The following is a 23,148-nucleotide window of genomic DNA, read 5'->3' on the forward strand; positions in this document are numbered from 1 at the left end:
TTGAAGAGAAGAACTAGTGAATGAAATTACCTGGAGAAATGAATGCTATTTGTAGCTAACAAGTGAATTATAACTAGATCTCTAAACGTGGTTAACGTCCAAGGATAGTATATAGCTATATACTATACTTGGTAACGTCCACATAAAAACGTATCACTTTGTTAAAATTCAATTTTGCAGACTTATCTTTTTTCACTTTCGGAGCTAATCAATTGGATTAATTTCCATCATGCATTTGATTTGTGAATAATGTCACTTTAATTCCCTTACTTTCACTCTATTTCCCTACCATTTATCTATGTTCATAGCACATCTCAAGGTTGAGTAGTGAAGAGGACTTGGAAGCCTTAAATCAGCAAGATAAATAACTATTCCATTTCATCTCTATCTGTAGCTTCTGAATATTATATCTTCTTGTTTACTTATTCTTGTCCTTACAATTCTACGATTGCAATCCTTCTGTGTCCACAATTTTCCCAATCACATTCGATCCTTCCAGTTCAATGCCAATCATTCAACAAACTACAATAATGATGTAATCGCAGTTTACAATTTGTGCTATTTAGAGCACTGATAGTAGCTGTTTTCTCACGCACCCAGTTGTCTTCAGTGCTCCAGTGATACTGACACTGGCGATTGGCGTTTCGGTTGAATACTACAGTCACATTATTCACTCTAAACTGTCAGCATTGGTTGAATAGGAGGTATAATTGTTACCTACAAGGATTGCTGATGGTATAAATTGGGTCTCCCTATAGTTAATTAGCCGATTCATGTGACATGTAATGGAGGCGCCCGCCCAGCCCAATGCACGACCAACGTCACATTCACTTCATACTGTCAGCATTGATTAACCAATTTCAGATCAACTACGCCGCCCTGCACTTGTACTGATCGAGAAATATGCATGAAGCAGCAGGAAATCGTGGCTTGTCCATGTGCACGCATTTTGCTGCTTACAGGTGCCACTGGAAGATGCAAATAAATATAATCGAGGAGAGAGGGTTTATTGTGGTGAGTGTGTGAGAGAGGGACGTATACAACAATTATGGTTCACATCACGATAGAGTGCAACAGTGATGGAGGAAAGGAAAGAGTCTGATCTATAAGGTAAAAAGGAATAAATATGATAAAAAGGAGATTATTTGAAGGTTTTAGAATGAGGGGTAGCGAGCGTATCGAGTTAGCATCTAACATATTTGACTCGCGAATAGCGTTGGGGGAAGAGTGCAATGTACACGATTCACAAGTCTACAAGTTACTGGAAAGGAGGGTGAATGAATATGATGGGAAAATCACATAAAAATCAAACTCTTGATGAGTTAGAGTAAGTCCCTCAAAAGGGTGCAATATAGCAGTAGAGGTGAGTCAATTTACCAGTACTTCACTGCAAGTCTTCAAGATATGTAGTGAAATGTGAATAAGAAAATGGAATATAATTCTAATGTGTCTTCTCATATAAGTACAATGATTGAATATATAGTTCAATACATCGTAATGCTGTGCCCACATGATTCTTTGCTATTTCTGTATTGCATGGTTTGTACCCATGTAAGATATTCTAAGTGCATATTCTCCCACCTCCCATATTTTATCTTGGAAAGTAGTTTCGGCAATAGATAGGATTAGATAGATTCAGGATAGATAGGAATCCTAGCTTTAAGATAGGATTTTTTTTAAATAAAAAAAAACACATATTTCTTTTGTTAAGACACTTTTTTTTGTTACATAATTTATTTTGTGCTTATTTTATTTTACTCTTGTTTTATTCTCAGCTTGATGTTTATTTTAAATCTAATTTTTTGAATGAAGAATGTTGTAATGTTTCAAGGAGACATATAAGGGTTTAACCTGTTGTCTCCATGTATGTATTTATGTAAAAATAAATAAAATAAATAAAATAAATAAATAAAATAAATAAAATAAATAAATAAAATAATAAAATAAATAAAATAAATAAAATAAATAAAATAAATAAAATAAATAAAATAAATAAAATAAAATAAAAAAATAAAATAAATAAAATAAATAAAATAAATAAAATAAATAAAATAAATAAAATAAATAAAATAAATAAAATAAATAAAATAATAAAATAAATAAAATAAATAAAATAAATAAAATAATAAAATAAATAAAATAAATAAATAAAAAAATAAATAAAATAAATAAAATAAATAAAATAAATAAAATAAATAAATAGTATCAAGAAGTGAAATATTATCGCAGAGTTTGAGGAAGTATAGATGAGAATTTCAATTTGAATTATTGGAAAGTGTAACAGGGATATAGGAAGCCAATAATGAAATAGTTCATTAGTTCTGATCGAGTTTAGCGTTGGGAAGAGTTGATAGTTCATTTTAATTATAATCTTCTTCAATTCTTTTGAAATTGATAATTATACCTCGAATAATATTTCTTTTCAATCATATTATTTTTCCCCTCCCTCTCAGATCTTGGAAATTCTCATATAACAGACTATTTCCTCTATCACTGTTGAATTCTATCCTAATATGAACACAATTTTCAACAGTTAGCTTAATTTTTTTCAGCAAATCGAATCTGAGATATAAGCCAACATATTTGCAATCTCAAAAAGTAATCCTTTAGAATCTCTTGATAATAACTGAGATTTTGTCGAAAAATTTTACCAAATCTCATCTTTCCTCAAGATAACACGAGTGATAACACCAGTCAAGGTTGCCGATAGCGTGGATAATGCGTGGCAAGAGGCCACAGATCGAAGCTGTTCCAATTTCCAGAACAACGGCAAATTACAGTGTAGAAACGCTCTGATAAATAACGCGTCTGACATTGAAATGTATTGTTGTCGAATATCGGAAAGAATCGTCCTTCCGACTTAATGATAATAAGTGGCCACAAAAAAGTCCACCTTGGACCGACAAGAGTAAGATTCACTTATAACTGTCAGCATTCCTCAAAAGCAATATCAATGCCACCCTTACAGTCAATTCTGACAGTGTAGACCGACTAGGAACTGGATGCTGTGAAAGGTTTTACAGGAATACGGAGATTCTGCTCTGACGAGCTGACCAAATGTATTGATATCCGCCAGTCGTCAATTTACTTGGTTTTGCTTCCGGAATTCAGATTGAGAACAACTATTTCCGTAGAACAGAGAAATGATAGATTTAATAATGATTGTAACTTATGCAACTGGGCTAGAGATGGATTTTTCTCTATGGATTATCTATGTTCAAAAACGGTACTCATGCAATTAGAAATGCTTTCAAACTGCTATAGATGCTCAGTTCAAGAAAAAATATATTTGAAGGAATTACATTCAAGTTGAAATGTAAGAGTAGAATGTCATAATTTGGGTATCGTAGCTATCAGTTCTTCATTAGCCTTGAACCAAAAAGATACATGATACAAAAACGTTTCGTCCCATATTAAAAAAAGGTTTGTGAAAGGTAATTCTAATTTATGTTGTACTCTTTATCCCAAAAACACTTTTTATCAGCAATTGCAATCAAACCAAATACTATTTGAAAACTGATCGAACAAGAATGAAAAACAATCGTCAACATGCATTGGTGCATCTACAAAACCTATCGAGATCCACCCCTGAAAGCTGTTAGTAGGGTTGCCTATCCGCGGCAGCGAAGGGGTGAAGACAGAGGTTGTATGAACAAAAATTTCTCGAATGAAGTTGAGTGAGTAAACGTTTTCACATTTAAAATTATTTCTAATTTCAATTATTTATTTGATAATTGATAAAAAAAACTACAAAGGTAATGTTCATAAACGATATTTTAAATATTTACAGTAAAGCAGGCTTTGATGAGCCAATAAGAACGGTTACAGTAGCTGTTTGTACGTGTGCTATTGGTTCCTGTTATTCTAAAGGCGAAGCTAGCTTGGGATTCATTCATGAATAAAGACCTTAGTATCACTACTTGGATCTGGACTACTCATTGCAATACTTGACTTGCAGTTCCAGAAAGGTATCTAACATTTATATATTTAATTTATTGTTTATCCATTTGTAGGAGGATCATTTTTCAACCTTCGATCATATACAGAGTGAGTCATATGTATGGGAACCATTCAATAAGTTGGAGACTGTTGAAGATATAATACTGCATAATGTGGTTTGAAAAGGTGGTCTATTGAATAGAACAATGAATTCATTGCTGTATCTCGATTCGACGACGTATATTTATCAAATTAGATTTAGTTAGTTTTGTATTTCGTATCAATAGACTGAAATAGTAACTGAAATATGATAGTAATTGAATAGTAATACTGAATGTTATGAAATCAATTGATTCACTAATCTCAATGAATTGGTCCCAATATTTCATTTCAGATTGGAATTGGGTGAATATCATCGATTGCAGGACCCTAGCAATGAAATGCATAAATTCTTTCTTGGATTTCACACTTTTTTGAATTCAGTGGTAGTTACGTGGTACCATAAGGAAAAGATGCAATATTTTCTCTATGATAGTACGTGGTTAGCGATATTGTATCAATTTTCAGCTCTGTATCTGTTGAGCTCGGAATTGGCAAACTAAAAAAAAAACAGACCCCTGGCAATGAAATTCACATAAGCGTATTCTAGGGCACCACCTAAACATCCACTTGAAAAATTGAAAACCCAGGCTATTCCTTGCTACACATTCCACACACTTTTCCAAAATGCTTTTTATCCAGATGAGTCAAAATAGCGGTACTACATATTTTCTCTTTCAATCTCTACACATGAAATTTCATTTTTTTGAATTTATTTGAAATGGTAGTACTCACATCGACTGCCCCGTTCCACATGTAGTGTACGGCAGCGGCGTCGTGGTGGTGAGGCGCCGTACCGGACACGGTGTTCATGTGCTCGGCCATCACCGACATCCAGTGCACCAGCCCTGCACCGCCCTGGCCCTGGCCCCCGCCCCCCTGTCCCCCTGGACCCCCGCTCTTTACCCCAGCCGAGCCCCCTGTGGCGCCCCCGTGTTGTGCTCCGCCTTCGCCCCAAACCAGAGCCGCTTTCTGCAAACACAAAATACACGTTAGTTTCAAATTTTGAGAAATCATAATTATTGAAGAATTGGTAATATATTACGAAAGAAATCCGCTTCCTGGAAACACAAAACATACAGAACATTTTTCCGAGAACTCAATAGTAAGAATTAGATTGAATTATTGGGGAAACTTTCTTGAGAGAGAATGTATTTTGGAGAAGAGAATGTATTTGGGAATGAATTTAAAACTAGAGCCAATACTTGTACATAAAACACACTAGAAATTCATTAGGGGCTACAAATTCAGAAAAAGTGTAATTTGAAAAATTGAAAATAGATTACGAACGGAATCTGCTTCCTAAAAACACAAAACATACAGAACATTTTTGCGAGAATTTAATCTCATTCAATACTAAGAATTAGATGAATTTTCGGAGAAAAATATCTATTTGGAAATGAAATTCAAACCAGAGTGAATTTCTGTAAACAATACACAAGAGCGATGGGCGAATAACGGCCGGAATACACTTGTCATGCAGCGTTTTAATTCAACGCATGTCCGATTTTTCTGTTGAGTTGAGGGGGTTGAATGGAGCTATTTCAACTGTTATTAGATGAATCATACTAAACTGGAAAATTCGCGATGGATTTGTTGACAAAAGTGAAGAAACTTATGTTTCGAGAAAAATGTATTTGAAAGGAGTCGTGTCGTGTTGAAAATCTGAAGAAATTAAGATGTGGCAAGAAAAACCTGAGCATGAAATCTGAAATGAGGGAAGCTTGTTCAACTGATATCAACGAAACTACTAGTGTTTCAAGATAAAATAAAAACAACGCAGGTTATATTTGAAATGAGTTGTGATATTTTGCCTAATTTTTTTATTTACTTGGAATATTCCAGTAATTGTTGATAGTTACTTATAAAATAGAATGAATAATTTTAGAAAAAAAGAAATAGGATGATCTATGAACACTAAAAAGAGAGATTTCTTATGATTAATCTGTAAAGAAGTGAAGTAGTGGAGATATTTCAACTGAAAATGTTTAAGTAGAATTTATTATTGGTTCATATTCTGAAACAGTAGGCTACTATTGAATATCTATAATGCCTGAACCCACGGATACTAGAATACATGTATTCTAGTAGCCGTGCCTGAACCTATATTAAGAAGGAAAATTATGAGATCAGTTAAATCTTTAATTCTGTTTGAATTATAAAAGTTACTTCGAATCTGAGTGATAGACCTGACCACTGAAATTAGTATCATAAGTCTCAGGTTATTCTTATGTCAGGGATCGCTTTTCAAATTATATACTCAACTTGATTAGGAGGCAGTCAAGCATTTGAAGTTAATTATTGTAATGCTCAGCTAGCATTGATTCAGCGCGTGTTGATTGACAACTAACCAGGTAATTAGCTGGTGCAATCAAAAGACTGACTGCCCAAATCAGTTCCAAAAACCCAATCAGTTATAAGGATAGTGCGATGCTAAAAAGAGAATTGGATGATTTTTGAAAAAAGGAGAACTTCATCAGAGGATTCTTGTTGTATATATCTCTAAATACTCCACACTTTTTAATTCTGCTATAAAATGATCTGAGTCTGTCCAAATTTACTAATTATATGCCTCTCATAACAATATAGACCAGGAACAACTCCTCAATACTTTCAATGTAAATTTAATGTAAAAAATATAAATTTGAGTTTCACAGTAGGAATTGGACATTTAATCAATGAAATCGATTTGGTGAAATTGTATTATTCTGCATGGATCATTTTTCATAATGGATATTAAAGTTGTGAATAGCTATAGGGATGGAAAAATTAGAGCAAATCAAAAAGAATATGCAAGCTCTGAAATGCTATAAGAATTACAAATTGAAGCTAATGTGACAATATACCTATGGTACAGAGGATTTAGGTAAGAATTTTATGAATACATCCCGTTTATAGAATGATTGATATAATGTTTTTTGTATTCTACAGTATTTATAGCTATTGTATTTGTCATAATATATAAAAATATAGTTCAGTTTTCTATCAACTGCAATTTGGTAATAGGGAAACTCCAACAACAGACAACCTTGTACTTGAATGTCTCAATCTACTTTCGAAGGTTAATCATTATCAGAATTGATCATTACGTTCTAATCGTTGAATATTCGCAAATTATTTATTGGATATTAGAGCCCCGTTCTAATTTAATCGGGCTACCGTTTTCTGCATTATTCCAATTATTAGTATCAACATTACGCCCGCAGATTAAACTGTTATGCTCTTCTTAATAAGCTATTATATTTTGATAATGGTCTGCCAGGCAACCTTTGAATGCATAGTTATTATAACATTCAAGCTTCATAATAAACAAGAGAAGAGTCCAAGCTATTAATCCAAAATGATTATTGTTAAGGTTTAGCATTTACATAAGCTTAGACTATAATCGTATATGATTCAAGTTGAGGAGTAACCAGTTTTGCAGCTGCAAATGAAAATTGACAGCAGAAAATTGTCGAGTGCCGTTCAAAAATGTACCAGGAGAACATGCGTAGATCTTAGAAATCGTTTTAATAAAAAGTCTTTATTGTGAAAATTATGGCTGGAAGGCAGGCATACGTATGTCATAATATTATCATCCCGTATGCTATTTTTTCAGCTCATTAGTCTATATTTTTTAGCGCACAAGATTAAGATTTCAACACGATAAGATCTCATATTTTATAACCCAAGATCTTTAGAAGTTAACAGTCGCATTTATCACATTTCTGTATGAAACGTGTTGTCGGATTAAAGCTTAATATTTTCATGATATACTCTTACGATCAATAAAGTAATAAATCATATTCTGCAGTATGCTCCAAGGTTCAGCACTTCGCTCTTGAAAACGTTTCACTAGTGACATTATTGAAGTATTTCGAATGTTATACTATCAAGCTACGAAAATGGAACAAATTTTCAAGAAAAACTTTTTTATAGTATTACATTTTTAGAAATGAACTTGAGGGAACATCCATTAGCAAATAAATATATGAAATTTCGAGTATACATTCTCCAAGATATTGTTCATCTCATTGAATAATATTAGATTTCTCAGAATATGTATTCCAGTGAAATTTATTCCATGTCCAAGACTAACCTAATTTGAGTTATTTTTAAAGCTTCAATAAATTTCCCTAAAACTGATAATCGGAGGAATCAGATAAAAATGTCATGAGATTAAATATATTTTGAAGAAAGTATCCTTTTAGTTTCTCGATTTTGTGCTGCAAATTTGGAACTGGATCACTCCCAAGATTTGAACTATAAGCATCCTTCTATCAAAAAGGAGATATGATTTTTTCCTACGAAATTCGTTCTTTTCTGGTACGGTAACGTGGTAGTATCTCAACTGAAATACTTTTGACAATGTCACTAGTAAAATGTTTCCAAAAATAATGCTCGTGCACATCATTTTGTATGGGTGCTTATCCTAGTTACTCTTGAAATTTCTCACAGCTTAAAATATTTATATTTTAGTTTTCTGAAGATATTATTTGAATCCTTCATATTTCTCTGCACTTCACTCTTTTCCAGAATACTTTCTTATGATCCATCCTAAGTCAGATCGATCCTTTTTCTATCAGGTCAATGAGGTCCAATATGACCTCACAATAAGTGGAAAGAATGATATTCACGTTGATTCAACTTTCAGTGAAATTGACAATCAAGTTTAACTAAACTTCAATCCGACATACTTTAGGGTTTTTTATGGAGATAATATAAAAATACGAGCTATATGGTATAATGCATCCTAATGTAGGTAAAATTTTCAGTTTCACTGATAATGAGCACTAGCTTGCTAATTAACAGGAAATAAAATCAATCCAAAGACCATAGGAGATATAAACATTTTGAAAAGAGTATCATAAATAATTATGAATGTGGGTGAATATGACTGTATTTATTTTTACAAATATATTAGGAATCTATAGAAATTATCGATTACTTTCAATTATTGTCAGCTTATTCAATAAACTTATGAAGAAACATGAAAAGCCTTCAGTCAGATCAACAGAATGAATAAGAAACTACTCACATTAAGAAAAATGTTCTCTCACATATTCGTATTTATAATACCCAAAATCACTTTCAATTGTTTCTGGAATTTTTCCAAGTTCACTGCAATCTGCCCACTGTGTAATATTTTCCTTGCTCAATTCCTAATGAATTACATTGAGGAATACAGGTACAATATTATCAATTTGAAGAATACAAGGAAAGTTGGTCTATAATAACCTCAATCTGCATTCAACTTGAAGAATCGAAGATTGCAATGGTTTCAAGATGTCAAGGCTATCCCAAGTGGAATATTGATAGTAAATAAAGTAATAAGTACTCCCTCTAAATGTCTTCTCGAACATTTCATGGATTTCCACCTCAACATTGTCTACTTGAATTTCATCAATATCGAATTCTTCCTCAATTACAGTACATGGACTATCAAGATGAGCCAAAAAAGTGCCACCATTATAGTCTGTCAATTTTAATTGAAGGAATCGATAATCCAGAACCGGTACCCTGGTGCCCCTATTATTCGATCATGCAATGCAACTTGCCCGAGAACAAGTCCCGTTGGCATCAACTTCGCCTCTGATAGGCAGATGTAAAGCGAAATAATAATTAAGTTGAAAGCTCATGAGTCTATAGCCACCACCATCATTGAAGACAGAAACTTTTTGCCTCAATTCAGCCGCCAACACATACAGCGCTTGTTCTACATTTGAATGCACTGAAAGTACAAAAAGCGAAACTTCATTCTAGTAGGCGCAACTTTTATCTGACCAGTCACATTCAAAGACAACTTCCATTATTCAGATTGCTCTTCACATTTGTTGCTTCTTTATATAAAAAAACTGCATCGTTCAGGAAAACTTCTCATTCAAATGTTAATCTGACTATTAACATCGGCTCGCAGTTTTTCAATTAACAAATAATTTATTGCCGTGGCTTACATGGGATTATACAGCCCACATGGATATTTTGTTAGATCTTGTGAAAATAGGTTTGATCAAATGTTATTTTCAATGATTATTGAATAAAATGATATTGGATATAAATCAACCTTTTATAAACAACTGTTTTGACAAGGATTATTGGTTGCTGTTGGTTATTTATTGATTGTACAATACTTAATATCGGGGACCGAGCTTTGTTCTGGAGTACAAAAGCATTAACATTTATCACGGAAGAAGGAACTATAATAACATTCATACAGAAATGTTCTATCTAATCACAGTTAATTGAGATTAATTCCCAGAGGAATGCAAAAATTTCCATCACAAATACCCAGGTGCACAAAAGCTGGTTAAATTTTAATCCTGATTAACTTCACGTGATCCAAATCAGAGAAGACCATTTCAAAAAGATGGATCTACTGGAATTAATAAGGATTGAAAATAAACCGTCTTTTTTGCAACCAGCACTAAGTACCTGATTGAATGTTTACAAAATTTCAACAGCTGAGTCATAATTTTGACACAGTCCCACACACATGAACTCGCTCACTCACTTCCATCAACAACAGACGACGAAATAATTATTATCAGCTGTTTTTCCAAGGATGAATAATAATAATTATCCCTTTAATGTTCCTCACTGAGTTTTCCCAGGGATGAGACCTAGTGCAATCGAATCGTTATATTATAAACCTACTATGTTCTGAATTTCGTGAGAATTGTTAGAGCCGTTTTCGAAATCCCTTGAAATACAAACATATAAACATCTAAACATCTTAACATCTGAACATCCAAACATCTAAACATCTAAACATATAAACAGGAGTTGCTCGCTTAATAGTATAGGATTATTTCTATGCAATGCAAAATGCATGTTATTGTTTTTGTTCTGCTAGGGATTTTGAAAGCCAGTTTAAATTTTGAAACAATCATTTCAGTCACAGGTCAATCTCAAAACTAGCTTGTTATTCTGAGACTATTGATATCAGAATATCTATAGATGAGTTTTCCGATGTAAGCGAGTTCAATTCTTCATTACTTCAAAAGAAATCATAATATTTTGATAAGCCTACTGTATCGTTCTTCTTTCTTCACGTTCTCAACGGGGTTGTTGGAATTTTTCTAGATCAAATCTTCAACATACCCTTTCTACCGGTATGATCTGGAACTATATACATTTCCCAGATCTAAAATCAATCTAGAAATGAATGAATTCTGTGTATTAAGAGCAGTGTTTGTTGAGTGATCAACATCAGTTGACGCAATTATTGAAGATCTATGAAATTTCGTAATCAAACAGATTTAAAAGATCTTCAAGAAGTTTCATTCAACGAGAAAGCATATATTCTTTATATTTATTATTTTGTAAATATGTCTTTTCGATGAGTGAATTTGAATTTGAATTTTCTTAATATGATGTGAGATATTGCTCATAAGCTCATAAGTTGCATTTCTCATACTAGGCGGTTGACTGGAGTTTTGAGAAATAACGCGGGTGGCGTGCGTCTCCGCCGGCTAGAGAGGTGAGGCGAGAGATGAAAAGCCAGGGAAAAATGGGTCGGAAAAAGAGTTGCGAGTCCATGAGTTTGCGCCGCGCCGCGCAGCAAGTCGTGCATGTGTTGAAGAATGTTGGGGAGTTGCTGGGTTTGTCCTACATTCTGGTGTGGCTGCAGATCGATCGGCCCTTGCCAAGGAGCAGTGGCTGAATGCACTGAGGGGTGAACGAACGCTGTCTGCTTGCATCGCGCCGCGCCGCGCCACGTCTTGGGTTGCAAGATGTGGTGCCGAAGCGACCTGTCCTGTCTGCTTGGATAAGTTTAGTGCACTCCTACCATCAAATATTCCACCCAACTTTAACTGCAACCTCACCATGAAATATTCCAAATACCTTTGGCTGCACTCCTCCCCAGTAAGAATAGGAGTTATATTTCTTCTCTAAATGCTTTCAACATAATAATATTCCTGCACCACCAATAACTGAACTGGGTGCTCTACAGAGGATCGATTTGGAGTATGCATAGCCAAAACTAGGAAGAATTTAGTGTAAGATTAATTTGAAGAGAGTTTGATTGGATCAATCTAAAAATTTATTTGAAGGTAATCTAAGGTGCATTCTCTTCTTTTCACACTCCTGATGCCATGCAATTTTCGTCTCATGCAATAAAATACTGAACAAGGAAGCTTTTCAAAGGGTCGGAAGGTGTATTAACTCAGATAGGGAGCAGTTGTGATGGGAGATAGATTTGGAATGACACAATAACTTCAGTTGCACTTCCTCAATGGAATCATTCCTACATCGTCATTAAATAAACTGGATGCTGTGCTAAGATTCTATTTGGAATAGGTAGCACCTCAACTAGGAAGCTGTTGGAATGATTAAATTCTGATTTGAACAATATAGATTCTATGCGTTCCGCGGTAAATTAACATGGTGAGAAATTATTCTTACCATAAATTGTGAACATTTTTAAACATCTTCACTTTCAAGTATGAGTACAGTACTTGTCTCTTACTTTTTCTCAATTAGCTGGGAACAAGAACTTTTTAGTTCACTCCCAAAAAAGACATAAAATACAAAACGTGTACTATGTTTTCTGTTTTTGGATATACCTAAAAGTGTGATGAGACTTTTATAAAATTGAGTTTGTGAAATTTGAATATCATTCATTCATAATTCATTTATTCAGAATTTGGTTTTTGCATTCGGCTAATGGAAATATTGATTTAGTAAGCTTTCCGAATAATTGATTTTAAAATAAGTCGTGCAGTAAAACACAAAGTAGATCATAAGTTCTGTTACTCATTAAAGTATATTCATGGTTTTTAAAAATCAATATATTTTTCAAGTCATCAGATATATTAATAGTGCTTGCTTCATGCTAGCAACTCAACCAGGAACTGTTACGATTGTAAATATGGAGATACCAATTGCATTGAGTGTTGAGTCATCGAGTGAATCATTGAGCCGGCAAATGTAGTAACCCTTCACACTTCACACTATCAACCAATCGCACGCATAGGCTATCAAATAACTTCTAGCGGAAAATTTAACTCAGCAAGAAATGGATGCATTTATATGAGGAGTTTCTTAATGATCTATCAGAAATACTCGTACCACCTGCCAATTCTCCACTGGATAACTTGTCCAGCGTGAGATTAGTTGATGCACTTTTGAGCTGGTACAATAAAAACTATAATCATCGACACTCGCTCTCATAAAACCTGTAATCTACTGTACTGGCTTGGCGTATCTCCTCATAAACGTTTAAACATCACCATCATAATCCATTGACAGCTGGGAGAAAATGTTTTTGCAACGGTGATCTAGAAACATCGTCATTAAATTTGTTTCAAATTAAATTTAATGTGTAACTAACTTTCTTGGCAAATGTTGATGAGGTTGAACGTTACTTCTGGAGTAAAACAAGGTTTCCACAGAATTGAATCGATAAATTATGTTGGTCAAGTGATTAGTGACAATTTAGTATGCAATGTATGAGCGCTTAGTTGTCCTAATACTAGTGTGAGGGTGATTGGTCCATTATATGACTGGTTATTCTGACTTTCAACGAAGTAAGGCATTATAATACCCTATTGTCTTTATCTAATTAAAGATAATGCATTGGAAGTTGTAAATGCTACAGAAAAGGTGATAGCTTGAGGCCAGCTCTACTAACTGACAGTTAGTTATGAGCACAGATTTATTCTTTTCCGTGGTTATGAGCTTCAAATTACTTCTTAGTGGTTCAGAACTTACTTAAAATTATTTTATTTCTCATCATCCATGACCATGTTAATCATTGTTTTGTATTATCCACTCGTGAAGCAGGAGCTTCTATTTGCTTCATCCATAGCGGAAAATGTCTATTGACAGTTCATGATTTCGTGGAGGGGAAGAAATGACGAGAATGATACGGAATAAGGGTTAAATAAAACAAAAGCGTTTATTCATAATAGTACAGAAGAAAATGAAAATAAGATCAAAAATCATTGATAAAATTACTGAATAAATAAGGTGGATGATACAAAATGAAGTTCAAACAAGAACAAGTTTATCCATGAGAATCATACAGGAAAAAAAACGAAACAAGATCAAGCTTTTGATGAAAATGATAAAATAGAAAGATAACTACAACATGCTCAACAATGGGAATCATACAGGGAACATACATTCCAAATAATATTAGGTAAACTAGATAAGATTTGGAACATATGAAGCCTATGCAGTACATATATGCTAAATATAAATATATATGATAATTGGCTGAAAAACTGTAGCTCTTGTGTCACGCATCCTCCTCCTATAACTCAAAGATTGACTCTTCATTTATTCAGTGGAGGTTCCGTGGAGGTTCTGCATGTGAAATAGAGTTTAACAGTTCATAGACTAAGTTGATTCCCAGATGCTGAGTTGCACCAAGTAAGGTTGTTCCTGGAGCACAATATACCCAATATAATCAGATTCAGCTATAAAATTCAAAATAATTCCAGTGTCCAGTTGGTTCAACCCAGAACAAGCCAGATTTTATATAGAATTAATGATGAGTGAATTAATGAGTTACTACTATAATATAGAATAAGACCCGTTAATAGAAACGAAAGAAATATTGTATAGATGAAATGAATTGTTATGAATGAGTAATGAGAAATTTACTATGGTGACCATTTTTTACAGGGCTTTATTATACTGGCGAATTGCTACTGCTGGTGAATACTGAACAGCTGGTAATGATGGACGTTCCTTCAACCATCCTTGCCGCTGCCAAGTGACATAGATACTACAGTTTAGTACCGCCCAAAATCTACAACAATACGTAAATAAAATTTGATAAGTTTGATAATATAAGTAGTCTTCATACTTAGTTTAGATACTGAGAGTATTAGTTTAGATACTGTAAAATAATTATTTAATGTAATGATAGGCACCTCTTCAAACGCATTCTTAGCATAGAGCAGGTTGGCACGTCTGTCTTCTGCAGAACCCTTGCCACCGAGCACGGCGACATTTGCGGCCAACAGCTGTTTGTAGTAGATCTCGGCCGACTGACTCAACAACAGCGCCGGTTGCTTCAGCACGTTGTTGTTCTCCGGCTGCGACCCACCTGTCGTGCCCGTTGACGACAGTGAATCGTCGATGCTGTCGTCGATTGTCGCGGAGTGTGAACGCACATCGACTGCTTCGGTGGCAGCGTGTGAACGTATCTCACTCTCCGTTGCAGCCACAGCTGCAGGCGCAGGTGACAGAATGTTAGCTGACATAGCGACAACTAATCATCAAAGTCGCAAACGCTGCTTGCGGCACTTACTCACGTCACTAACCATTACCGAGAAACGACACTTGTGACATTTGTGGTGACAAGAGACAAATATACTTGAAGGAGGTGCCGCTCGTGTGACACCTCTCTAATCATTACAGACTCGTTGAATATTTTTCTTCTTGATTTTCAATCGTAGGTTTCACCTATGCTTTCATTATAATGACAGATCCTTTCGTTTTCCTCTGTATCTCTAATCTCTACCAATCTTCAACACATACATCAAGGTTTTTTTAGCGATTATTATTGAAGACTTCGGATATGATCTTCGAAAAAAAGAGATCACAATTTGGTGTTAAATCTGTAGGATACACAATACCCTTTACAAATCATTACAGATCAAGTCATGAGCCAACTATTGTGCGTTGAATTCTATATAGCCTGGAAACAATAGACTGATTATTTGGTTCAACTGATTAAATGTAGAAGTATAAATCAATTCAATTGTACTATATCTTCGAAGCCGATTGCGACATGCAAGCTTGCCACTGCACAGAGTCAACTGCGCATGTCTTCCCCTCAACCACCCTGATTGCATCCAAGCAGCAATTAACTAAGTTTTCACAAGTCAGTTGAGTACAAAAAGTTTCTACTGACGGTGATTATGCGTCATTTACTCGTAGTGCACAGACTTTATCAATTGATTTTCATCGATCACCTTATACTCTTCAATCGACTGTGAGCACAAAACTGTAAAGATAATGGTTATCTTTACAGATAACCCTGGCAAGTTGACCAATGAAGATAGTTGACTAATTTTTCACAAGTATATGGATAACAAAAACATTGTATCACTATCGACTTTGTATCTTTATATATTATTATGATCCACGAATCACTCGAAGTAAACTGACTCTATCGATTCATAATGAGGTCGAGTACTCTCACTAGAGTGTAAAGACGATATTTTTTGGGAATTTTCACTAAAATGCCGTCAAAGTATGGAATTTGGTTGAGGAATATCTTGAGGAAAACTGGGGAAATGAACTGGCTTCATCCGATCGATGTAAATGTATTTGGAAATCTATTATAATAATCGTTGATTCGCACAAAACTGTAAACGTGTACTGTAGAACTTGTCAATGATTCTATGAGTGGAAAATGCTGGGTGGTGGGAAACCGAAGTAAACTGACTTTATCGATCTGTGTAAACGTATTCAAAACTAAATACCATTCTAAACATTGCTGATTTGTACAAAACTTTTTAAGAAACTACCGTCACCGGGTGGAAAATCGGTTGAGGAACACCCGGGAAGACGTTGGAGGAAGTAGTGGAGGCGGTGTTGAAGAGAGACCGGGAGCGACGCGAGCGACCAACCAACCTACGAGCTGCCGAATACCCGACTGACTGATATAGTTGCTAGGATACACAGGGGGCAAAAAACACACATGAGATGAACATACAAGAGACAAGAAGAAAAAGGAAAGAAAGCAGGAAGAAGGAGTATGTAGGCTGGGGGATGAGAGACGTCAGGGGGCAATATGCTGTATGAGGGGGTGGCTCGAGGAAGAAAGTAATGTAGAAACGAGAATTTATCCGATATCGGGCAAGGCGAAGCGCAATTGAATAATATTACGCCCCAAACTCCTCAGCAGGTTCTTTCTCTTCTTTTCTTACTCCCTCCTCGCAATTTTCCACCCTCTCACATCACTCGCTCACTCTCGATCCATAACTTTCCCCCCTTCGCCAACCACCCCTAAATGTCTCTCTCCATTCCGTTTACTTTTTTCAAGATATCGTTCTTTTTTCCCGCAAAAAATCCCCTATGTGTCCCATATATGCACACTTCACACACGAACACGTAAGCAAACACAGACTACTCACACAGACTCAAATTTTTTTCCCATTTTCCCTCTTGCGTCTCCACTTGAAGACCTTGCTTGCTTCCATGCATAACCTCCCAAATGCTGGGGAAAGAGGAGAAGAAAAATCGGAAAAGCGGGAGAGAGAAGGTGGAAAAAGCAGTAGCTCGAAGGTGGGGAGAAACATAATAAAAAACGTGAGTTACGAGAGGAAAAATGAATTTGACATGAATTACTTTCAAGAGAATATTAGCTCTCCTTACAATTTTCAAACCAATTTGACGAAGAATGAAACTTTCTTCTGTACTTGTTAAAATGTTCAATTTGAGTATATAATTGAGTATACAATTAGGAAAATTCATGAGATTGACTAGTGCTGGATGTAAAATTACTTTATTATTTTATTTTAGCATTTTTATTTTTATAATCGATGGATGACGATTACATGATTCAAGACACCTATTGATGAGAGAAGTAAGAAAAACAGAATTTGTTTTCACTTAAATATTAATGAGTTCATAAATAACAATGCCTTCAAAATAGTGTGATGCAATAGAGAAACAACAAGAATTACCTCAATAAGAATGTCTATTTAGATGTATTGATCATACTATGGGATTCGCACATAGGCTAGAAAGGTCCGTTGAAGGTTTTCATGACATTTCAATTATGAGAAGAATGGACAAAATCTGGGAAAAATGAGTTGAAGTGAGGAGGAATTCTCTCAAAACAACGGTAGAACTAGAAAATTTGCAGTATGTATGTTGCTATAGAATCCTGCACTATAATCCTTACGAGTCCAAAGAAACACCCATTAATACACATAGAACCGCGATTGTATGACAAATTTAACAAGATGCTTAGAGCAAAACTATCTCTCATTATTTAGTTGAGATCCGCAAAGAATAATTTATCCCAACCATTCGGCAAACCGTAGTGCATTGTTGAGAAGAATGTGATTACGGAGAAATTCAAAGAGAAATATCTCTTGAAGAATGTAAGTTTAGTGAATGCAAGTGTTGAATTACGTTCCTTTTGGGTTGAATCAACTGAATTTTAAGTGGCTAGACACAAACCAAAACCACGCCCCAAAAACACTCTCAACAATGTCTAATGTCATACCAGTTTGTGAGTGCGATTGCTGTGTTTGAGTCGGCACAAAAGAGAGAAACATGCATTATTAGCTAGCTCAACCCATTTCCTGGGTACCCAGCCTTTCACACCTGCCAATTACTCAGACACTACTTGCCTCGATCTCCCCTTTTTAAGTTATTGTGATTGTGATTCACACTCACACTACAGTTGTAATGAAACTGGTTGCATTCAGAAAATGAGGAAAAATATAGGATGAGAAATTCAAAAGTACGTAGTTTCATATTTGTTCATCATTATTATCTCCATCTCAGGTAATCCCTCATCCCCTGTAAAAGGATGAAATATTTGATGAATACACCATTGATAAATAAACAGATAATGCCTCATATTAAAACTCCCATACAAAGTTTCCTAATCGAACAAATTTAATTGAAATTCTGATCAAAATGGCACCTAGACCTAACGAATTTTCCATTATTTCTTCATCAACTCTATGATATTGTAATCTTGAATAATGAGAACTCAATAACAATTTCATTTTTCACTCATTGAACTCGATGTAGTTCAACGAGAAATAGTAAGATATTTCTTATTTTGAATTTAAAGAAGGAAGAAATAGAATTGAAGGTTCGATAGAAAATTGAAGAATTGAATAGAATTGATGTGAAACGTGCACATGAATGATGGAGAAAGCTCAGAAGTGGAGAGAGCATGAAATACGTTGAAAGCTCAGATGAGTGCAGTGTTAGAATAGATACCCTTGTATCCCACCTTCACATAAAATGTGTTATCATTTTAGATGTTTAACACACATACACATACGATGCATAACTCTTGTTCAGCAGAACTGTACATGAATGTAATGTTGAAGGTTCCACTCTGCAGCTATGTTGTTGGTTCGACTACCGCAATTTTAGAGGAAGAGAAATGTTAGGAAGAGAGCGATCTGTACGCGAGCATTTGTACGAGCTGTATTCAATTGAAAGAGCGGAACAACGTAACGGCAAAACAACGTATCAGCGGAACAACTCACAGGCCTGTAACCGCAAATTAATATGCAAATTCTGGTAGGCTGCTGAAGATTGGCAAAGATTGTCAATAAGGCGTAAGGCGTAAAAGGGTAAATAGAAAATTAGTATAACCGCTTTCAATTTTCATCACCAGTAACATCTATTAGTCCCAATTCAATCTTTGCTATGGTAATGATAATTTTAGAATGAGATTGAAAAATAAAAATAATTATGTTCTCATCGTTAAGTTCTATTTATTTATTTTTTAGCCAGGAATAATAAGAGTCATTGTAAGAGTGATAATAATAAATTATATAGAAATTCAATAGGAATAATATTATATTAATAGAATCATAAAATGAATTCAACAACTTATGCCGGAAATGATGAATTTAGTAGACTGTTTAGTGGATCCTAGACATTCAGATTCAAATCTATACATAACAATTGATTCCCCTTTTCATCCAGGATATTTGTGGTTTCTTAAAATTTCGATTTATTGACCGAGCGAAATGAGTTCTAAGATTCAAGTCGACGGCTTTGCATTTCTCTTTATGTTTATATGTTCCGCAATTACGGCGAAACGCAGCAATAGATTACCATGAAATTTGACAGGTATATTTCTTTTTAAATTGTGCCTCGACGTATATACAAGGTTTTTTGAAAATTTTGCATTTTAAGGTTAATACAATAGGTAAAGTCTCCTTCGAACGCCAATATTACAGTAAAAATCAGAATAGAATCATCCATAATAATTCAGCTGTTGAGTGGATTTTTAATTGCATGCAATAACGCATGCAATTAATATATCAATGTAACTTAGTAATAAATCAGCTGTCGTGTTGACTATTCATTGCATGCAATGACGCATGCAATTAATAACGGAAAGAAAACATAGTATTTTCTCTCGACCTTTATCTGCTTTCAACTCGGTCTGACCTGTTGCCAGTAAGTTGAAGGAGATTAGATTTTGATGTGAGCATATTTTTGATACACTAACCCCAACAGCCATTAGCCGTTTTCACACCGACATCTTGCCGACACAACATACAAACAGGATTTACTCTTATGGACAGTATGAGACGAGGCTGTGTTCTATACGTGCGCGAGGTCTACTGTTCATAGAACTACTAGTCCAGGATTAAAATGTTGTTTTACCAAAATGATCAAATATTTAATAATTCGATACAATGATACATGTACAAATGTGAAGCTGACTTGCACCGAGGTAGAATCAATTTAATCTTAAATAATTTGAAATATATTTCAAGTTGTTAGGCTTCATTAATTCATTGAACACCTATTTTATCATTATGTGTTATCAGAACCTATTAGAATTATGTAGATTGCCTTTAATGAATAAATTGAGTTCCATGTAAATTATTATTTCCACCAAACTCCAAAATAACTATTTCAATGTGACTTTTAATTGTTCAGTCAATATAAAATGATTTTGACTCTGCAGTAACTTATACATAAGTGATATCAATGTAAGAAAGAACAGATTATATACTTCTAGATGAATGTAACAATATTGGAAAGATGTTATCCAACGGTATTTGAATACACCCCTGACTGTTACTGTATGGGAGTACCACCAGTAATTTATAAGTTTTCAATTCGTCAAAAGAGTGGTTATAGATAAAATAGTGTACTCAACGGTTATAATCTTCTCCTATCTATATTTTTCTTCTTATTATTGTTCATCTTCTTCCTGCCGCCAAAGTGCAGTACTTTATACCTGGCAATAGAATTTTTAGAAATAGAAGCATTGGTTAACTTTGGTTTTACGCTTCAGTGAACAAAGTCTATGAGCAGGGTAGTTCTACCTGGACACCACCGATGACAAATTGACCGGGCTTTCCAGAAGTACCTAACGGGAACATTTGCTTTGTTTCATGGAAGCAAGGCATTGCAATACTGGATGAGTATTTATAGTTCTATAAAGCAAGGCCTTTTGGTTCTAATACCCGAGACGTCAGTCTGCAGATTGTTGTTATGGAATGCAGAAAACTTCTTTCACCAACCTTAGACAATAAATGCTGTTTCAAAAGATTGAAAAGATAGCATGCCGCTTCCAAAATCTATGGATATGGTTTATGTACTATATATATATATATATATATATATATATATATATATATATATATATATATATATATATATATATATCTGTGAGTGTAGCGTAAGGGACACACTATTATTCCTCACCCACCATATAGCATTTTATAATATATCGAGCTCTGTCACTCCCACTCAACCACATCACTCTCTTACACATACCCTTTCATTCGGGCTCTCACTCTCTCTCTCTCTCTCTCTCCCTCTCTCTCACATGATAATGAATAAAAATAATTTCTGTCTTTGACACTAATATCATGCTTTAGTTAGATCAATAATGTTTCAATTGCCATCTAAATCTAGGTGAACTATTTGTAACACATAAACTAATAATTAAAACCACCCTAAGTAAACCTTGATTAGTCCCAACCGATATGGTTTACAGTAACTTTAAGGACATGACAATAAGACAATAATTGTGGGTTGGAATCGTAATTTTGAATATTTATTATAATAAAATATAATCCCATTTTTCTGGTGCTCCAAACTCGTTATTTAATAATAAACCCACAGTTTAAGAGTCATCACTGATAAATATGTCACTTAGTATAAATACAGAAGAACAAAAATCATAAACCTTATTCCGGGACACTTTCTCATTAATTCTTAATTCTCGTATAGCCTATGTGTGTGATAAACGAAATTTGAATTTGAAATCACAACATTTTTTGAAAAACATACAGTTTTGAATTACGTGCTTATTCTACGAAAATTGAAACCCCTTTCTTAGCTGGCGTCTAGAAATAAGAAATATATTGACCAATAAATACAAACAATTTGGATGTAGATTAGGCAAATAGGCCTTGTCTAAAGGATTCAGCTTATAGTCTGTTATACAATAAATGAGCAATTCAATTCATAACATCTTAGTAGCCATCTTATGAATAGTGTAATCATTCATCAAATCAGTCTTATCAAGTCATAATTATCATCACCCAGTACAATTGAATAAATTAAGTCATACATTGAAAAAAGACATAAACTATTTATAAACTCACAGCACTGAATATCATATTTTCAACAATTTGAAAATTAATTTACAGAACAATAATCATTTTCATTCAGAATTACATCAAGGTTTTTTTAGCGATTATTATTGAAGACTTCGGATATGATCTTCGAAAAAAAGAGATCACAATTTGGTGTTAAATCTGTAGGATACACAATACCCTTTACAAATCATTACAGATCAAGTCATGAGCCAACTATTGTGCGTTGAATTCTATATAGCCTGGAAACAATAGACTGATTATTTGGTTCAACTGATTAAATGTAGAAGTATAAATCAATTCAATTGTACTATATCTTCGAAGCCGATTATGATATGGATTTGCTTATAATATGCTTTTCAAACTTGTGTATGTTTCATAACGATGAAATCATTTGTTGTTACTACGTGCCCTTTTAATTCCGTAAGTCAAATAGTGAACAGTTTATTATACCTTTACTTGGCGTACAGCACTTTGATAATTATGAAAATCATGATTTACCAAATTTACCAGTTCACAAATGAAAACTGATTTCTCATCTAATTCTTTCAAACTTCAACTTGCATAATGTTGTGAAATGTTCCCAGCCTACAAACAATTAAATCGAACTGATTGAATTGATCCAGGTGTGGCTTTGTTAAATTTTCTTCTTAAACAGGATAAATCGGATAAAAAAAATGATCTGGCCTCATGGAAAGTTGGAACTTACAAATGCTTATTTGATCACAAAAGTGATCAAAATTTATCAGATTCTATCTATGATTCCAATATTGGATTGCATTCAGAGATATATACAAATACACAAGATGAGAACTACTGTATTTATTTGATGTTACTAATA

At 34.2% G+C, this 23,148-nt stretch overlaps 1 protein-coding gene across 9 annotated transcripts in view; it reads right to left on the reverse strand.

The window, feature by feature from the left end:
* Positions 1 to 23,148, reverse strand: part of LOC111054079 (zinc finger protein rotund) — a 266,315-nt gene that overhangs the window by 144,192 nt on the left and 98,975 nt on the right. For 2 of the 9 annotated variants that reach the window (XM_039435486.1, XM_039435497.1), the window contains exons 1-2: positions 14,901 to 15,580; positions 4,774 to 5,010 (exon numbers count right to left, since the gene is read on the reverse strand). In XM_039435486.1, the coding sequence (XP_039291420.1) occupies positions 4,774 to 5,010; positions 14,901 to 15,233 (570 nt within the window). In that variant the 5' untranslated portion in view covers positions 15,234 to 15,580. Of the gene's footprint in view, positions 1 to 4,773; positions 5,011 to 14,900; positions 15,583 to 23,148 lie in introns of those variants that run through there. The other 7 variants (XM_039435524.1, XM_039435533.1, XM_039435481.1 and 4 more) reach the window with 6 other exon arrangements.

Source organism: Nilaparvata lugens, chromosome 1 (genome assembly GCF_014356525.2).
Source record: "Nilaparvata lugens isolate BPH chromosome 1, ASM1435652v1, whole genome shotgun sequence".
In the NCBI taxonomy this organism is placed as follows: domain Eukaryota; kingdom Metazoa; phylum Arthropoda; class Insecta; order Hemiptera; family Delphacidae; genus Nilaparvata; species Nilaparvata lugens.